We start from the raw sequence: 20,587 nt of genomic DNA, 5'->3' as shown, positions 1-20,587 counted from the left end.
AGATGGAATCAAGTGCCAAAAAGAGTTTGTTTTTCTCCGCTGACTAGTTCTAAGACCTCGAGAGGGAACAAGTCAGAGCCTCTGTGGGCTCTGGTTTCCTTATCAGTAGTTTAAATAGATGATCTCCAAGGTCTGTTCCAGTCCTTATGTTCTGTAGCACTATGATTTTTTTCCCCTTCATTGTTACTCTGTCATACGGCTTAGTTGTTTTGTTTTGTTTTTTGCTACTGGTTCGCTCCTATCTTGTTCAGTTTTTAAAAATTAAGACATTAAGAAAAGTTAGGGAGCCTGATTCTTTTCTGCAGAGAATGTTGTCTGGCCCAGCTGTGTTCCCCAGCATCTGAGAGGTTGGGTCCTGCCCCGTTAGTCACTGTCTGAGTCACTCCCGGGTCTAGGTCCCAGTATTGTCTGAAAGACTGGTTTCTTGAAACTGCCATTCAAATGAGACAAGGTATCTCTAGAGATCACTTCAGAAAGCAGTCACTTTAGCCAGCGAAACTCGTATCCTGAAAGTGATCCTACCTTCTGCAGCTTTAAAGGATAGGGCCGGAATCCTCTCAGGCTCAGGAAGGGGAATAGGTCAGGGGTGCCGTGTGGCTCCTGACAGACACTGGCTTTCCCCGGGAGAGGCAGATCAGACCTGTGCTCAGACTCCTCTGAGAGAGGTCGGGAAGCCGGCAGCCTGCAGACTTCTGATTTGTGACAAACAGAATAATTTTGCTTCCCATTATAGCCTAGGTTGAAGTTACCACTTTAGTTTTTACTTGCTTGCCGAGTCATGCTATTTGCACAGCTTCAAGATCTCTTGGAATTCAAAGGCTCATGTTTATTTTGGACTCTGAATTGTTAAAAATATAATGTTTGTGTCTTGATTTTTTTAAAATTATGAATGTATTATATACAAAAGCCAGAAGTATTCATTGTAGGGGAAATCTTTTTACTATATACAATGCTTATTGTAAAATATTTAGAAAACCCAGCAAAAAGAAGAAATAAAAAATTATCCTTATTCTCACTATCCAGAGATAACTATCTACCACTAACACTTGGTGTATATTTTATCTTCTTTTCTATACATCACACACACACATTTTCTTATTTATTTTTTACAAATATGTATAAAAAGGGATTGCGTTAAACTACTCTAAAACTGTCCTCATTTAATATATGTTGAACTTTCTCCCACGTGATTAAAAAATCTAATACAGCTTTTAAAAAATAGAATTCAGTTGTATGTATGTGCCATTTTAATCATCGGCTGTTGTTGGGCGTTTTAGGATGCTTCCAATTTTTGGCTGTTATAAATTGCCATTTTTTTATGCTTTCTCTCTTCCTCTGCTGCTACTACTGCTGCTGCTTCTTGCCTAAAACTTTTACAATTATTACATAAGTAATATATAAAATCTCCTTATAAAAGTATAACATTCTTTTCTAAAATTTCTTTCAACTCTCCCCCAACCCCTGTGCCTTCCAAAGAGATAATGCCGGACAGCAGGTTATGTATTCTTCCAGGCCTTTTTACTGTATTTACATACTTACATATGTAGCCATAAAAACCATAATTTTATTTTGTGGGTTTTTTTCTAAACAAATTGTATACTGTCATTATCTCAGTTTTAGTATAATTTTCATTCTGCAGTATGGGGTGGAGCGAAGAGAAAGAAATAAAACTACTTACAGGTAACTCGAGGCCAAAAACAGACATCATTTTGGTTACGAAATTGGGCACCAGAAATGCTGTTATTGAGTTCTGAGGAAGAATCTTTTATCTGTGTGTCCTTCAGTTGTTGCCTAACAAAACTGATTTTGTCTGAGAATGCCATCTTTCCTCATATCTCAGATGAAGTTACTCTAACTTATGCATTTGATTTTTTTTTTTTTTCTTTTGTTTTAATCATGTTGAACTAGTTGAAAGGCGACCGGGGGATTTTTTTTTTTTAACTTTCAAAAAAAAGAAGATGTGGACATTTGGCCTGGTGCTCGTTTGAGACTTCATTCTGACCTAGGGAGTGTTAATGGATCTGTTTCAATTCCCATCCAGGGAAGAGGCTTCCTCAGACACAGCCTCTAAGCAGGACTGTCCCACGTGACACTTCTGTCATGTCGTTCTGTGCTGGCTCTCTACCGCCTTTCAACACGGAGACACATGGCTCTGAAACTTGCCCAGTGTGGCTGCTTTTCAAGCAGAGTGAACTCTGCTATTCTCGTAACAAGAAGTGCTAGTCCCCCTCCCCACCTCCACCAGAAAGAGTGCTGCACAGTGTCAGGATTTAAAATGAAACCTTTGTTATAGCCCACGGGGAAAAATGGATCCAATCCAGCCTCAAACATATCGCTCTCTGCCATTCCAAACTGACCAAGAGTTTTTTAATGGTTCTGAAATTTTTAGAGGGGGGAGAAAAAAAGAGTGTGTTTCGGTTGTTTTGTTGTTGTTGTTGGGTGGTGGCAGTGGCACTTGAAATGGCATGTGGGGGGGAAGAAAGCAAATGCCTGGCATGTTTTGTGCCAATGAAAATGAGGACAGCTCAGCAGAGAAGAGCACTGGAGTATAAACTGTAACTGACCCATAACTGTGGCATGACTTCTGGGTACTAGGAGGTCAGTCATAGGAGTTGCCTCCAAGGGCAAGGAATGAAGATTGCCAGGTGGCCAGAAAGCTCTGGAGTTTTCTGACCTGAGGAAGGTACTACTCAGAGGGGAAAGAGCCAAGGTTCAGGTGAAAGTAGAAGCACCTTTCCCTAGGACTTGAAACTGTTTTGTATCTTTTGAGGAGAATTCCCTTCCCTGTGGCTTTTCAGAAGCTATTTATTAATCCAGGCTGGAGCTCTCCCTCACCCCACCCCACAGTGTATCACAAGCAGTTTGTTTGTTTTTGGGGGTGGGGGGGGGGTTGAGGATGGATAAAAGATACTCTGCTGACCACGAATTGTTCGGCATGGCCCTAAGGCCCGTGTGCCTGGTTTCTCTCTCTAGCACCAAGTTCAAATTTGCTTTTTATTTCTGAGGACTTCAGCTGTGGTTTGTTCCTGTTGCCAGAGGAGCTCCAGGCATGCACCACTGTTTGTGGCCACTTTTGGCAGGCAGTGGTTTGAATGACCTCTCTTTAGGAGCCCTGGGTCACTGGCTAGATTTCTACCTCCCTACATTACAGGCTCTTCCTGTATTGGGAGTGGCAGTTGGCCAGGGCATTATATTTCCACTGGCCTGAAAACATACAGACCCTGATGAGCAGAGGCTTGTGAGAGGGAGGAGGACAGCAACACAGGAAAGACCGAAACAGATCATCAGGGCCCTAGGTCGAGGGATTCTTCCAGGGGAGATTTGGGATCCTTAGGTGGAGTGATTAGTGTGAGAGTCCCTAAGTAGACGGCAGCAGAACTGCGTCTGGTTTTCTGAAGTAAAGCTTTGAGTGAAGAATCTTTAGATTCACGTACCTCTTCATAGAATATGGTTTTCATACCAGAGTTTGGGGAATATGCTGGTCTTAGAGCTTAAAGGAAATTTGTTCACTATTTAGAAAAACTGATTGTTTCAGAGAGAAACTTTGATTTCAACTTGAATCCAGTTATTGCCAGAGGTTAGGAAATAGCATACCAAAGCATGAAAACTCATGGCGATTTATCCAAAAATTGAGTTATTTCCATCTCTAAACTCTGAACTTCTTTCTCTTAAATTTGTTCACAACCTTAGGGTACTAGGAAGGTTTGTGAAAGTAGCAAAGAAATGTCCTAGGCGTTAGCCGTCTGCTTTTCCCAGTTGGGGGGGTGGGGAGGGGGAGAGAGAGAGTGAATGTGTGTGTGTGTGTGTGTGTGTGTGTGTTTGTACACCAAGTGCTCTTGGGGATGTGTCTCACTGATGGGCTGGCTGTATTTGTAGGATGGAGACATTCCCTGCAGTGGCTGAGAAGGTCCTCAAGGAGTTCCAGGTGTTGCTGCAGCATAGTCCCTCTCCTATTGGAAGTATCCGCATGCTGCAGCTTATGACCATCAACATGTTTGCTGTACACAACTCCCAATTGAAAGGTAAGGAATGTCCAGTTTCTTTATCTAGACAGATGAAGATTAATCTAGCTTCTTTCCTATGCTACCATACCACTACACAGTCCCCCCAAAACACACACACACACACACACACACACACACACCCTTTTCCTCCTTTGCCTTTCAGATCTTTAATTTACTCTCTGAAATCTGTATGACTCTGTAGTGCTTGGGTGGGATGGTTGGAGGGAATCATGGGTATAGAGCTTAATTTGCAAACCCAGAGATGCTGTTGCACATCTGGCCATGCTAAAGGCAGCAGCAAGGCCTCTTGGAGGCTGCAGACCCAGAGCCTCTCCCGGGGGGGGGAGGCATTGCTGAAATGTTTCATTGCAGAGACCATACGCTTGGCAGGGGTTGGGAATAGCTGTTTCTGGACTCATGTACCCTGTTTGTTCAATATGGAAAAGTCTAGTTCCCTATGGGATATCCCTTGTGGGAGTCTGCCAGGGAGTAAGAACAGAGAATCGATGAGCTTTGGTGACTCAAATCTGGAAGCACAAAAATCACCAGGCCCAGAATTTGGCAAATGTACTAGTGTGCATTCCGAAATGCTTTTCTGAACACTGGGGGTTTTTTAACATGAGGTGGGGGCTGGGGTAGGAGAAATGGGGGGTGGTGCTGATTGGCAGGATTTTTAAATGTTCTGACGACCAGGTCACAGTTGAAGGATGTTACCGGCTCCCTCCCCTCCCCTTCCCTTTCCTCCACCCCACTGAGGTACGGTTGATGGGGTTTGACTTGATGGAAATCTGTAGCATGGAGGTGACATTATTTTGTGTGTTTGTTTGCAAAGGAGATTTGGTCCATGCTGCCAAAGAATCGTTTCAGAGCACTGGCAGAGAGTGTCTGGTCTCGGGGCTGGAAGCTTATCATCTGAAATGCCAAGAAGCGGGAATTGCCCTATGGAGAGTCCATTGTAAAACAGACCTGGTGTTTCTGGACAGGGGATCACTAGTTCTTTCATCGCACCTTTTCTTAGTGATTTCTCTCACTCCGAAGTTGATTTATTTCCCTTCCCATTTGTATTTAGGTTATGCTTCAGCCTGCTGCAGGGGGGTGTTCTTCCCTGATGAGTGGGTATGCTGTACTTCCCCTTGAAACTTGTCTCCTCCTGGGACTCTGCAAGGTCCTTTGCTAGTTTGCCTGGGTTTTCAATCACATCTGACTCCTAAAGGGTTTTCTGCTTTCACGCTGCCTGCTGCAGCATTTAGAATTCCCGGCAGAAGGTGAGATGCAAAGGCTTAGGTGCCATTTTGAACTTGGCTAAATATTCCCAAGAACAGTTCTGAGGAAGCATGCAGTCCTGAGGGGCAGTGGAGGTTTCCAGGAAGAAGGAAATAAAGTTTGTAAAGTGTGGTGAGGCCGTCAGTCCAGAGGGGAGGGAGGTTGATCCCTTCATCGTTACTCCACTGGTTGGGCTACCAAGTGGGAAGCTCACCGGACTCAGGGAATGGGGCCTCCCAAGGTGCCTTCCTCTTCACTTTCCTGCCTCCCTCTAACAACAGCAAGCTGCCTGTCACAGGGCTGCAGCCTCTGCCAAGGCACTGTTCCTGCATCGAGTGAGCTGGAGGTGGGGATGTAAAGACCCCGCAGCTCTTGCCTGTGGAGCATCTGTTGTCAGCAACTTCTGCTCCGTGGAAAGGAATACGTTGGCCCTTTCATAGGCCACCAGTGAGTCCTTTTCTTGGAGCTGTTGTACAGTAAAAGTTAAGAAAATATGGGTGAAAGGAAGGTGAGATGGTGAGAACAGAGAAAGAAGGAAGTAAGTGGTTCCCCTTTTGAGGCCAGGGTACTTTTTCTAGGACTCTTTTCCATGGTCGGTCATAATGAGGACCTGATAGCCAGGAAGGACGTGTCGCAGCCTGTGCGTGAGACCCTACCACTGGTTCTGGCTTTGTCCTGACGCTCACCTCCCTGGGGCAGCTGGGGCCAAGAGGAGTATGAGCTGAGGTGGTCAGAAGCTCCCAGGGTGTTTCAGGGAAAACAGCCTGGGCCACAGGATATAACACTCAGCCAGGACAGAGCGCTCTGTGGACGTGCTGCCAAGTCCCCGGTGTGCAGCTGAGGCGGCCGTCCAGACCCCACTGTGTGGGCTGCCATTGGGAGAGGGGTGAGCAGAGCACTCAGCAGAGCTGGCTGGTGGGAAGATGCGCTTTTCCATTTCCCAGCACATGAGTCATCTTCTCTGGGCCCCTGTGCTGTGCTTGCACGGACAGTGGCAAGAAGGGGGTGTTGTGGCTGAGCAGCAGCATCTGTGCCGGGGGTGGAGAGGGAAGGGGGTTGGGGAGAGGGTAAAGATTTAAATCCTTCACTAATCAGCAGCAGTTTGAATCACATTTTTATGAGTAAGGAAGTGATAAATCAGCCCTGAGTGTTCAGCCCCCAAGTCCCATCAGCCGGTGCCCTTCTGAAGGCTTCTCTCCAGGCCAGTCTGCTTGCTGTCAGAGTCGCCACCCAGCCGCGGGACCCTGGCTGTCTGAAACCAGGAAGCAAGGGCCTGCTGCTGCCTGGCCCTCCCAGGTGCTTGGGGTCTGTGGTGATTTGGCAGTCACTGCAAGTTACAGAACATCTGGGCCATCATTTTTCTTTCCGTTCCTTCTTGGACGTGTCCTTCTGGGTGGGTGTTTGCATATGTCAGTTCCTGGACTCTGTGGAGAAGGAACGTTCCAGCCTGAAACAGCGGTGATCTGTGGCCCCCCAAGGCAGTCAGAATCCTCTCAATCTGTGCCTGACTCTTCCCCGTAGATGTGGTACTTAAGGAGGGCAACAGGGACATCCTTACTAACAAGTACGTCCTTTGCTGATGCCTCTAATTCTTTTTTGTGTGTGTTTGGTGCTACCCTTGTATAAGCCCTCTTTTCAAAATACCAATAGTCCAGGGTGGAAATGATACCGTTACTAACACTTTAGTGTGATTACTTTTCAAATGTGCTTTCCTTGGGGTTGAGAGACATAGAACTGTTTTAAAGCTTTGGACACCTCACAAGCCAAACGGAGGGGAAAAACTTAGATGGTGGTGAATGACAGGCATCTTTCCCCTTTCCTAGGTTATAGTTTTTTCTGGAGCTCAGGGAGGCAGAGGTTGTGAGATTTGTCCCCCTTCCGATAAGGGAAAACGAGTTTTGCCACATCATTTAACCAACTAAACTTTCAGGTCTCAGCAGTGATCTTAAAACTCACAAGTTCAGGGCTATTGGTGGGGATACCTTTGTCTCCTCCCCTCATATGGGCCCTATGCAAAAAGCCTACTTCAGTGGGACTACAGAGAGTCTAGAATCCTAATACCTCCACCGAAGTGGTTGGGGACAGATAAATTTGAGGGGTGTTTGGGGCCCTTAGCATGGTGCCTGGTATTTCTTAGGCACTCAGTAAGTATTCATTGAATGCATGGATGAGGAAGGCCAGGTTCTGGGCAGGCCAGCCCTCATTGAACAGTGTGTTTCCTTCCTGGCCTTTGTCCAAAATTACCCTTTGGCGAGTGATGGGTGGTGGTGAGATAGGTGGTTCCCAGAGTGATGTCACAGTTGGTAATCTCTCTGAAGCATTCCTGAAGGGAGAAACGGGGCCTTCTCCACGTGCCTCAGCATTTAACACTTCAGTAGCCATCTGATTGGCTGATGTGGTGCTGGAGTGGGAATGGTTGATCTAAACCACAAGCACTCTAAGAATTTTAATTTTTTAAAAAATTCTGTAATTTAAGGAAATAAAACTCTAGTTTCTTGAAGAGGAGTAATTGAAGCAACATTTGTGGTAGGGCATCACTGAAACCCCGTTGCATCCCCCATCTGTGCCCAATTTGCTCCAATCTGGCCCCCCTTTTTTTCCCCCTCTTTTTCTCTCCCCCTCTTGCACTCTCTCTCTCTCTCTCTCTGTCTTTTTAAAAAATATGTTTTATAATTCCTGGAATCAAAACCATCTCAGGCACACACTGTTTTATTTTACTGTATTATTGGATTATACTTCCTATAAATCACTGGATGTTATTCATTGGCCACCACTGGAATAACTTCCCTTTTCTGTGCCCTGGCCCCCTCTTTTTCCCCCTCTTTTTCCCTCTCTTTTTCCTCCTCTTTTTCCTCCCCTACCAGTTCCTAGAGTAGGCCTCCACTGCAGCCTTGCAGAAAAGCCCTGGTGGCAGCAAGAGGGCACCCAAGAGACACTGCTTGTGTGCGCCGTTGGTGCTCCCTGTTCTTAGGGAACATTTAGGGCCTGGGATCGCGGCAGGGCTAGGCTGACATTCCTTTCTTTATCATTTATGCTTGCTTTTATGATTTGTTAGTAATCCTGAATTGCAGGAGGTGGTAAGAGGGAGTGCCACATGCATGCCTCCAGAGGGATAGAGAATCGCAGCTGTTGATATGGGCCCGATAGAGCTTAACCCCAATGTGTGGGATGCTTGAGATGGGAACCACACACCTTCACGCTGTGGTTGTGTATGCAGGTTGACTCCAGTTGAGAAGTTCAATTCACAACCAAAATGTCTTTGTCTGTGGCATACAACCACCTTAGAGACCTTTAGTAAAGCAATTTGCTCCTCTGTGGCAATTCACTTCTGTCTGAGTCTCTTACCCAAGCAGAATATATGAAGTGCCTAATCCTCTGCTTGTCAGAACAGTTGTACAGGAAATCCACCTTTCATAAAGGGTTAGGCTTGAGTTTAGCTGTGTAAACCGCCCCTCTCCTTCCTCCTTGTCTATCTCTGGTGGTAGAAGCCCTTGGGCTCTTTCTCCTCAAGGATCTGTGTGGGTAGATTTCTACAGGTAATCAGCACTGCCTGACCTTCGTTTTCAGGACTGCTCAGTTTAGAGCAAATAAACGAAGAAACAGCCAGCTTGGCCAACAAATTATGTGAGAAATAGATTCAGAGGTCAGAAGAGGCTAGGCTTTAGGAGGCAGGCCAGGGGAGGATGCATCCCTCAGCCATGCCCTCTATCCCTTTGGGGGAGATAGAACTATCAACAGGCTGCTTAGCACGGACTTCTTCCCTCCGCATTCCCTGGAAAAGAAGAAAAAATTAAGGAAGTGAGTTTGTCAAGGGATCTTCCTATCTTCCCTATTCTGAATTCCAGGGTCCTTGTTGTTTTCTGAATGAATCCATTACTTTAGGCTGAGGGAGGAGAAGCGGTTGTGAAAAGCTAAAGAAATGAGAAAATTCACTCATATCAATGAGATTAAGCCTCTTACCATGTCGGCTGACGCAATGATTTCTGGTTTTGCCCCGAGGTGACTGTGTGGTTTGGTGTCCGTGGCTGCTTTGCCTTGCAGCGCAGCAGTGCAGTATCCAATCGTGGCCTGGTCAGTAACGTGGGCTAGAAACCTCATCTCTGTTGCCATTTTATAGCTTCTCAATTTGATTTTTTTTTTCCTCCTGGATGGACTTATTCTGAAAGGCAGACATATTAGGGGTTAGGGTTGATGCTGGCAGCAGGACTTCCAGCTCCCTTTTCTGAACTCTCTTTCAGCTTTTCCTGAGGAGTAAAATTCTAAATTTTACGGAGGGCGCGGGCCAGATGTGTGCTATTTGTTGAATACACAGGGGAAATGAGTGTGTTCTGGGGATGGGGGTTAGGGGGAGTAAGCTGTACTTTGGACCCTAACCAACTAAATGTTGATCTGGGGAAGAATTGTAGCTTTCAGAGGTAGTGGCCAGTAATGACAACAACAGAACAATGCTGTGATAATACCTGATGACATTTTATAGTTGCTACATATGTATTCTCATTTGATTTCTCCCATCAGCCCTCTGAGACAGGTGGGACAGATATTTTGTGTCCTATTTCATAGGTGGTGAGAAATATATCAGAAAAGTTGAGTAACTTAAGCAAGGTTGCACAGCTAGTAATACACCTAGGTCTCAAGGGTCAAGCCTTCTGTATGAGAAGGCACACGAAAATTTCTTTGGACCTAACTGAGACAGCTAAACAAAGCAAGGAATCCCACCCTGCCTGCCCTTTCCTCGTCCAATCTGAGCAGCTGCTGTTCTTTGACGGAGAAAGTGATCCTTGAGTCTGATCTGAGAAGAGGAACAGAAGTAGAAGTGAGGGAGTTGAGGGAGTCAGAATTCTCCCAAGTTGCTTGAGGCTCAAGTGGAGCCACAGGTAATAAGCTGGCAGAAGGACATGGTTTGAGCAAATCAGGGTTGTCTGGGGTCCACGTTTACCACTGTCATAGGTGAGGGCACTCTCCCCTCACAATGGAAAGCATTTTTCATGACCAGTTGATAAAAGAAGTGTTGGGTCTTTCTCTTGCTTGGGATATGTAGTGTCTCTTTAAAATAAAAAAGTACTTTTTAGGAACATTGTTTCTTATTTTCACCATCTTTTCTAGTATCCGCCTTGCTTTTTAAAAAGAGGTTTTTCACATGCCATTCTAAAATGAGACTGTGATTCTTTTTTTGGCCTGAAGGGAAGGTGGGTATGTCATTCATACTGAAAAGGGTATGAAAGTATAAAATATTTGAAAGAACAATAAAGTGAATGCACATACAGCCAGCACCCAGGTTAAGAAATAAAATATTGTCAGTACCTCAGAACTGTTCCCTGTGTGTTTCATCCTCATGGTAGTTCCCTCTCGCCCTTGCAGGAGCCATCATCCTGACTTGTGGAATGAATTCCTTAGCTTTTCTTTATAGTGTTATCATCTAAGTATTGTATATACCTCTAAACAGAACATAGTTTGCTTTTGCTTGCATGTAAATGAAATCATGCTAATAATATTATTTATATTCTTTTCTCTCTGGCTTATTTTGTTCCAGGTAATGTTTGTGAATCTGTCCATGTCGATATGTGTAGTGTGTAGTTCATTCATTTTGCATTGCTACAGTATTACATTTTATTCATTTATTGCAGTTTATCCATTCTTCTGTTTGTGGACATTTGAGTTGTTTTCTCTTTGAGGCTATTGTGAGCATTGAGTCCATTGACAGTTATGTGATACCATCCTATTTTTAAAAAATCAATTCTATTGAGGTCAAGTTTACATACACTAAAATGTACCCATTTTGAGTGTGCGTTTCAATGAGTTTGGCCAATTTATGTACCCAGGTGACTATATACTAGTCACCATCACAGTCAAGATACAGAACGTTTCTATCATCCCAAGAAGTTCTCTTTGTGCCCATCCCAGTTGATCTCCATCCCTACCCCTGGCCCCAGGAAACCACTGATCACTTTCTGTCACCATACATTGGATGTGTCTTTTCTAGAGTGTCATATAAATAGAATCATACATTGTGTACTCTTCTGTGTCTGGCTTCTTTTGCTCAGTGTAATGTTTCTGAGATTTATTCATGTTGTTATATGTATCAGTATTTCATTACTTTGTATTACTGAATAGTATTCTGTCTTACGGCTATTCTACAGTTTTGTTTATCTAGTTACCTGTTGATGAACATTTGGGTTGTTTCTAGTTTTGGGCTACTATGAATAAAACTGCCATGAACATTTGTATGAATGTCTTTTTGTGAACATAGATTTTCATCCCTCTTGGGTAAATACCTAGGGGTGGATTTCCTGGGTCATAAACGTATGTTTAACTTTATAAGAAACTGCTAAACTGTTTTCCAAAGTGGTTGAACCATTTTACGTTCCCTCCAGCAGGGTGTGAGAGAGTCCCAGTTTCTTTGCATCCTTGCCAACATTAGGTATTGTCTGTCTTTCTTACTTTAGCTATGTTAGTGGATGTGCAGAGCTATTTCGTTTTGGTTTTAATTTGTGTTTCCCTAATGACCAAGGATGATGACTTTTCATGTGCTTACTTACCATTTGTATATCTTCTTTGTGTCTATTTAAATATTTTTGCCCTTTTTTTAAAAAATTTTTTTCTAGTTTTATTTTATTTTATTTCAGACCATGCCATGCAGCTTGTGGGATCTTAGTTCCCTGAGCAGGGATCAAACCCCGGCCCCCTGCCGTGAAAGCACGGAGTCTTAACCACTGGACTGCCAGGGAATTCCCTTGCCCATTTTTAAAACCAAGTTGTTTTTATTACTGAAAAAGTTTTAAGAGTTCTTTATATAATCTGAATATAAGCCCCTTATCAGATATATATTTTGCAAATATTTTCTCCCAGTGCTTTTCCATTCTCCTACCTAGTCTGTTTCTTTTTTTCTCCTTTCTTACTTTTTTCTGGATTTTCCCCCCATTCTTTCTCCTCGTCCCCCCACTTGTTTCCTTTTTTTTTTAGTGGTTACTCTTGGAATTAAAGCGTGCATATTTACCTTGCCAAAAGTCAAAAAAGTTTTTCAGCATTTTCACTCTCCTTCTAAATAATACAGATACCCTGGAACACTTAAATTCTGTCTGTTCTCTTCCAACTTTATCTTCCCTGGTTATATTCTGCTGTTGTCAGCTGTTTTAATTATTTTTTTCCTTTTAAACCCTACAAGACAAGTATTACTGTTTTCATTTCTGTTTTGTTTTCATTATTATTATTGTTGCTGTTGTTTTTTTTTTTTTTTTTTTTTTTTTAAATTTATTTATTTATTTATTTTTGACTGTGTTGGGTCTTCGTTTCTGTGCGAGGGCTTTCTCTAGTTGCGGCAAGTGGGGGCCACTCTTCATCACGGTGCGCAGGCCTCTCACTAAAGCGGCCTCTCTTGTTGCGGAGCACAAGCTCCAGACGCGCAGGCTCAGCAGCTGTGGCTCACGGGCCTAGTTGCTCCGCGGCACGTGGGATCTTCCCAGACCAGGGCTCGAACCCGTGTCCCCTGCATTGGCAGGAAGACTCTCAACCACTGCGCCACCAGGGAAGCCCCGTTGCTGTTGTTTTTATGGTAAATATTTGTTTAGACTCACCTATATATTTACTACTTTCTTTTCATTCCTTTTTGCATTTCAGACCCTCCACCAGGGATCATTTTCGTTTTTCTTTTTTTTTTTCTTTTTTGGCCACACCACGTGGCTTGTGGGATCTTAGTTCCCCGACCAGGGATGGAACCCAGGCTCTTGGCAGTGAGAGCATAGTGTCCTAACCACTGGACCACCAGGGAATTCCCTGGGATCATTTTCTTTCTGCCTGAAGTATATTCTGTAGAATTTATTGTGACATTCTTTTGATGACAAACTTTTTCAATTTTTGTCTGAAAAGCCTTTATTTTCCCTATTCCTAAAAGATCTATATTCACCGGTAATAGAACTCTAGGTTAACTGTTCCTTTTCTTCAGCACATTGAAGATATTTTACTGTCTCTGGGCTGTTACTGTTGCTGATTAAAAGTCAGCCATCAGTCTAATTGTCCTTTTAAAAGTCATCTATTCTGTCTGGGTGCTTTTTTTTTTTTTTTTTTAACTCTTTGATGTTCTACAGTTTTAATGATTTGTCTAGGTTTGTACTTATTTTAAAATTTTTCCTGCTAAGGATTTGTTGGGCTTCATGTATCTGTGAGTTGATTTCAGCAGTTTTAGAAAATTCTTAGCATTCTTTTTTTAAATACTGCATCTGCCAGTGCTTTCTCTTCTCCTTCTGTCTTTCATGTCTCTTAAACCTCTCTTTCATTTTTCTGACTCTTTTTTGTGTGTGTGCTACATTCCTCATAATTTCCTTAACTCTGTCACTGAATCTTTTCTTAGCTGTATCTAATCTGCTAAACATGCCTTGCTGAGATTTTATTTCAATTATATATTTTTATTTCCATTTTTGTTTCTTCCCCCCTAAATCTGCTCTTTTTCTATAGTTTCTTGTTTCCTGAACATATTTGTGAGCTTGTCTTTTATTTATTTTTTAATGTATTAACCCTGGTTATTTTATGGACTCTGATCAAGGGGTCCTTTTAGGTGAGTTTCTGCTCATCTTTTGTTTCTGCTGGTTGTTGCATATGTGCCTTGTTTCCGCTGTAATTTAATTTTTTTTCTGTAATCTGCTTATTTTCTGTGGGATTTCATTAGTGGGAATTCTTGGAGACCTGGGATGAAAATGGGGAAAAGATTTGAGTTTGCTTTTGTCTACAGCCTGGTGGGGGGAGTCTAGAATGATCATTCTAATTAAAATATCTGCTTGAGGGTTTTTGGACCACTCAGATAATGTGAATTCAGGCTGCACACCCCTGTGAGGGCTAGTGTATAGTCTGTACTTTCAGTATAATATATTTTTTTCTTCTAGTCAGCCCCAGGGTTTGATATAGTCAGTTTTCTAGCTGTCTTATCAAGGGCTTGAGGGTTACTTCTTCCTTTTTTAAAAAAAAAAAATTAATTTATTAATTTATTTGTCTGCGTTGGGTCTTCGTTGCTGCGCGCAGGCTTTCTCTAGTTGCGGCCAGCGGGGGCTACCCTTCGTTGCGGTGCGCGGGCTTCTCATCGTGGTGGCTTCTCTTGTTGCAGAGCATGGGCTCTAGGTGTGTGGGCTTTAGTAGTTGTGGCACGCAGGCTCAGTAGTTGTGGCTCACGGGCTCTAGAGCGCAGGCTCAGTAGTTGTGGCGCACGGGCTTAGTTGCTCCGCGGCATGTGGGATCTTCCCCACCAGGGATCGAACCCGTGTCCCCTGCATCGGCAGGTGGATTCTTAACCACTGCGCCACCAGGGAAGTCCCAAGGGGCTGAGGGTTGCTTCTGACTCACCCTTATACTTGGGTGTAGCTCTGTGGGATCTCAGTTTTATGTCAGGGATCTTGGGCATCCTCTTATGTTGGCTGTACCCATGAAGCCTTGGAAACCAAAGCTCAAGTTCATCAGGTAGCGAATGTCCTTAGGGTGAAGTCTGGCCATATTTCACACTTACAGCTCTAGTTTCCTGTCTTTACTCAATTCCTGACCAGAGTATTCCTTTTTAATTTACTAACTCATCACTGCTTTCTAAAAAGATTTTAAAAATACTTTTCCAGGATAATTAGTTGTTTCCTTGGGAGAGTAGACCTAGGTTCCTAGTCTGTCTGCTGTGTTACTAGAGGAAATGCTGTTATTCCTTTTTTCTTTGAAGCATCAGACTTGAGCATTTTGTTACCTCTGCCTGTGAGCAGTGTGAATGGGGCACCTGTATCTAGGGTGGCAAGGGCCTGGTAGGCTGCTTTTTCAAAGAGCAGCTCCTTTTCAGCTCCTACAGCCTAGTTTTATGGCAGATAGTGTTATTGGGCTCAAATTTTTCAATTTTTCCAAGGGGTGTTCAAGGTATAGACTACTTAGAGGACTAATTGGGTGGGGAAGAAAGGTAAAGGGAGGGGGAGGGAGGCCTGCAGCTGAAATGATAGAAGCCGTTTATTGCCAAAAGGGTGTGAGCTAGAGATCTGGGAGAGAGTGCTCTCTAGTTTCAGCCGCATTACACTACAGAGCTGGTAAACTCTGTTGGCCCATAAAATCCTTTCCATTAGTCAAGGTGCTCTGTGCTTTTGTTCTTGACTACTGCTGTTCTTAGAGCTGTTTGGTTGGCTTGTATGTCTCAGTTTCCTTTTTAGAAGGCAGATTGTCATATATTTAGGAATTTATTTACTGTAATTGGAGTTTTCTGGCTTCTCTAGTCCCCTCTTCAGATATAAGACTCCCATCTTGAAGCTTATTTCAGAAAATGCCCATGTGATCCCTTGCCCCAAGTGCCAAGAGCAGATGCAGCAATTGACACGCTGCAGGGAATTTCCAACTGCTGGGCAGGTTTCTGAAATCCAGACACGTGCTGTTCACACGTTGGCTACTGAAGCAAGGATCAGCAGTTGAAAGAGGGGAGGGGCTGGCAGGAGACTGGAGGGAGAAAGATCTTACAGTGCCTGCCCAGGGCTTAAGGCTGTGTCAGCTTTCTTCATCCCTCCTCCAGCTGGCGTTGGCAGGGTAGAGTAAATCACTGTGGAGTGGTTATGAGCCGAACTCACTGGGGGCTTCTCTGAGGCACACCTGTGACGTCATCCTGTTATCACTGCTTGTTCTGCATAACCTCTTTTCACCTCTCCCCTGAGAGAGGGTGATGCCCAGAACTCATGTCAGGGCAATGAGCAGAAATAAATGTTTGGTAATCATTATTTTGAGATGCCTGCTGAGGACACAATTGCAGACCATTGACACATTCTTCAAGATTCCACACTGGAAGCAAAAACCCTCTTTGCAAACATGGCCTGGATACCCCTTGTGAATAAAACTTCTTTTTAAACACGAAGAGAAAGACAATCCAGAAGATTTGAAACTCCTAAGTGTGGTCTCTCTTGTTCCCCTGTCTCCCTCTACTCCAAACACACACACACACACACACACACACACACACACACACACACACACACACACACACTCTCACACTCTCTCTCTCTCTCTCTCTCTCTCTCTCTCTCACTCTCTCTCTCTCTCTCTGCTCTCTGTACAGCAGTGATTCTTTTAAAAACATCATGTCCCTCTGTTCAAAATCCCCTGCTAGCTTCCCATTTCTCTCAGAGCAAAAGCCATGGTCTTTACACGGCCTTCCTATGTGGAACTCCCCCTCCTCCCCACTCCTCCTTGCTGTCTCTGGTCTCATTCAGACCAGACCCTGGCTTACTTACTTTGCTTTAGTTACTCTGGTCTTCCTGCAAGTCCTCTGATCAGCCAGGGCTTCTCCCACCTTTGGGCCTTTGCGTTAGCAGTTTTCTCTACTTGGAAATGCTCTTCCTCCAGCTGTCTGCATGACGTAGGTCTCATCTCCTGTAAGTCTTTGCCTAAGTGTTGCCTCCGTGTGGCATACTCTGACCATCCTGTTAACACCTCTGCACTCCCATCCCACCCTGTTCTCCCATGTCCCCTATCCTGTTTGACGTTCCTTTTTTATAACACATATTTTCTAAATACTAGGTAACTTATTTTGTGTATCTTTGTTTTCCTTTACTACTCCTCTGCAAGATTGTAAGCTCCCTGCAGATAGGGATCCTTGACCTGTTTTATTCACTAATGTATTGCGAGCATCTAGAACACTGCCTAGTGTGCTGTAAGTTCTCAATAAGTAGGTTTTGAATTGAGTTCAAATCAAGAATAAAGTTTGTCAATAAGTCAGTCTAGACACTGAAAGCTGAGTGGCAAGGCCAGGAGGCATCTGCTCTTTGGGCCATTGCTTATAATCATGTTTTTTCATTAAGGTGGCACTTCTGAATATGTAATTTCCAAGTGCGTGTTTTATATTCTGACATTAAATTAAAATGCATTAAATGTACCTTGGTATTTACTGTTAATACTGGAGTCAGTGTCTTCAGGTCTCTGGAAAGCAAAATTCCTTTGAATACAACATGAGTTCTGTCCTTTTTCGTCTCCTGAAGCTTTCATCATTAATCATCATTAATTCTCTATCCTTCCTGCCCATAAATATTCTTTTATTTCTCATTCTCTACTCATTTACCATATTTTTACTCTTACCTTACTGGAGCAACTCTGTCCTGTTTTATGTAAGCTAAATAATAATTAGCTTACATAAAATCTTTTAAAAGATTTAACCTTTTAGGTTTTGTTGAGTACTAGAAAAAATAATATTAAGAAAAAAGGTGGAAACCACCTGTAAACCAGCTTCCCAGCCACGACATTCCTTCCTATGTGCATGTGTGAATATTCAAGTTTTTTTTTTACACAGTTGAAAGTATACTGAATATAAAATGTTTGATTCTACTGTTTTCACTTATTATAAGTATTCAGTTATAAAATTCTTTGTAAACATGTTTAATGGCTGAATAGTATTCTCATGTAAATATGTTAACGTTAATGTAATCATTACCGTTTTCACACATTTTTTCCACTTTTCTAGGATTATAAATAATGCTTTATTAACATCTTTGTAACATTAAACCATTTTCTGCTTTTCATATTGTTTTATTGGAATATATATATGTATGTTTTTAAATTAATTAATTTATTTTTGGCTGCGTTGGGTCTTTGTTGCTGCTCACGGGCTTTTTCTAGTTGCGGTGAGCGGGGGCTACTCTTCGTTGCGGTGCACGGGCTTCTCATTGCAGTGGCTTCTCTTGCTGCGGAGCACAGGCTCTAGGCGTGCGGGCTCAGTAGTTGTGGCTCGTGGGCTCTATAGCACAGGCTCAGTAGTTGTGGCACACAGGCTTAGTTGCTCCGCAGCATGTGGGATCTTCCTGGACCAGGGCTCAAACCCGTGTCCCCTGCATTGGCAGGTGGATTCTTAACCACTGTGCCACCGGGGAAGCCCCCAGACTATATTTTTAGAAGCTAACTTTTGGGTTTAAAAGGTTTGAAGTCTTTTAGCGCTGTTGATAGCTGGATTACTTAAGAAACTGTGCCAGCTTACAGTCTTAGCAGCAGTGTTTGAGAATGCCCAGTGACCACCTCTTGCTAGCATTGAGTATTGTTAATGTTTAATAGTCCTTAGCACAGTGTAGGCGTTCATATATTTGTAGAATAAATGATAGAATAAAACCTATCTTTATTTTTTTTTAAATAGACTTTATTTTTTAGAGAAGTTTTATATTCATAGCAAAATTGAGTGGAAAGTACAGAGTTCCCATATTATCTCCTGCCCCCACACAGGCACAACCACCCTTACTATCAACATCCAGAACCAGAGTGGTTCATTTGTTACAATTGATGAACCTAATCATCATTAGCACATAGTGTCCATAGTTCACTTTAGAGTTCACTCTTGGTGGTGTTCTGTGGGTTTAGACAAATGTATAATTACATGTATCCACCATTATGGTATCATACAGTATAGTTTTATTGCCCTAAACCTTTGTGCTCTGCCTATTCCTCCCTCCTTCCCTCCCTCCTCTTAACCCCTGGCAACCTCTGATATTTTTACTGTCTCCATAGTTTTTGCCTTTTCCAGAATGTCATAGTTAGAATCATACAGTAGGTAGCCCTTTCAGATTGGCTTCTTTCACTTGGTCATATGCATTTAAGGTTCCTCTATGTCTTTTCATGGCTTGATAGGTCATTTTTTTTTAAGCACTGAGTAGTATTCCATTGTCTGAATGTACCACAGTTGACTTATCCATTAACCTACTGAAGGATATCTTGGTTGCTTTTAAATTTTGGCAATTATGAATAAAACTGCTATAAACATTTGTGTGTAGATTTTTGTGTGGACTTAAGTTTTCAACTCATTTGAGTAAATACCAAGGGGCGTGATTGCTGGATCATACGGTAAGACTGTGTTTAGTTTTGTAGGAAACTGCCGAACTGTCTTCCAACCTCTCCTGTTTGCAATTGCATTTCTTTGATTATTGGTGAGAGTGGACATTTTTTCCTATGTTTTGTTACCCATGTATAGTTCTGTGTGGTCTTGTTCTCTGCTCATTTTTCTGTTCCAGCCTAATATTTTTCATACCAATTTATTTGAGCTTTACAGATAGTAAATATAGCAAGTCCTTTTTATATTCATTGGAGATTTTATTTGTATTTGATTTTTAATTATATTTATTTTTTTAATGTACAAAAGTTGTAAAATTTTATATAGTTAAAAATGCCATTCTTTATGATTTATTTCATTGCTCTTAAGCTTAAAAAGGTCTTTCCATTGGAGAAGTTTTTAGCCATCCCTGCAACCGTATTTTCATTTCCATCAGCTGGAGGGAATTCTAGCATCGTTTGTAATTACATTCAGTTGGAAAGAGATGTGAAGAACCCTATGTGCTTAATTAAATAATGTGACATGTTGTGAGAGTAGATCTTTTACACCCGATATAAGAGTTCCTAACCAACATATCAGCCCACTTTTATCCATTGGAGTGAGGTAAGGTTCTGGAGTCATCAGGGGTTGCATTGTCAGAGTTAGACCTTTCCCCTCACCTCACCTCAGGTGACTACTTTCCAGCTGGGAATAGCTCAGGCCTGGAAAATTAGCATAGGTATGTAGGTGAGTAGTTGTGTGGTCTTGCCATTTCAGGGAGGAAAGAATACTGTTGCCTTTTGTGGCTGTCCTGCTTTTCACTGATGAATGAATCCTAGGTGTGTAACAGAATGTTACTAAGGAAGTACCATCTTTATTTTGGAGTAAAAGCTCTTGGAGTAAACTGTCTGTTGAGCTGAAAGCAAGGAGGTAAGGCTATGCCAGTGGGGGCCCACAAGCCACCAGCACATGGGATTAGACTCAGCCAGAGACATTTGGATACAGATGTTTCCCATAATCTCCGATGGCCCTTTTCATTGGTTAGTCTTGGTTTTGGAAGCACTGTGGAAGGTGCACTGAGGGCAGCATTTCTGCTGAGTGAGTCAGTGCACCTGATTATTTTGGGCTCAGGGATGTGCAGAAGGAGGGTAGAGGAGAATGAAATATCTTTGAAATTTCTTTGCTTTAAGGAGCTCGGAGACTTATAGGGATGGAATAGATGTATGCTGCCAGGTATAGGGAGTCAGATCATCACATTTCTGTTTTCTGGGTGACTGACTCTTGGGGTGGGGTCAGCTGCCAAAAATGTGATCTCTCCTTTCTCTGAATCATGTGGTCTCATGATTATGAACTTTGCAACTCATCACATTTTCGTAAAATAATACATGTTATATACACATTCAGGGAAGAAGAATGAGGGATATACATCAAAACTTAATCATGATTCTCTAGGATGGTAGAATTAAAGGTGTTTTTAATTTTCTTCTTTTGTTCTCTGCATTTTTGTAGTTTTCTGTAGTGATCACAATATTTTTGTAATAAGAAA

At 42.8% G+C, this 20,587-nt stretch overlaps 1 protein-coding gene across 3 annotated transcripts in view; it reads left to right on the top strand.

The window, feature by feature from the left end:
- The window catches only part of SMG6 (SMG6 nonsense mediated mRNA decay factor), a 234,536-nt gene that overhangs the window by 54,200 nt on the left and 159,749 nt on the right, over positions 1-20,587 (top strand). For all 3 annotated transcript variants that reach the window (XM_068530486.1, XM_068530488.1, XM_068530487.1), the window contains one exon: positions 3,877-4,022. In XM_068530486.1, coding sequence (XP_068386587.1) covers positions 3,877-4,022 — 146 coding nt within the window. The remainder of the gene's footprint in view (positions 1-3,876; positions 4,023-20,587) is intronic.

Source organism: Eschrichtius robustus, chromosome 20 (assembly GCF_028021215.1).
Source record: "Eschrichtius robustus isolate mEscRob2 chromosome 20, mEscRob2.pri, whole genome shotgun sequence".
NCBI lineage: Eukaryota > Metazoa > Chordata > Mammalia > Artiodactyla > Eschrichtiidae > Eschrichtius > Eschrichtius robustus.
This window is presented reverse-complemented; position numbering and strand designations above follow the sequence as displayed.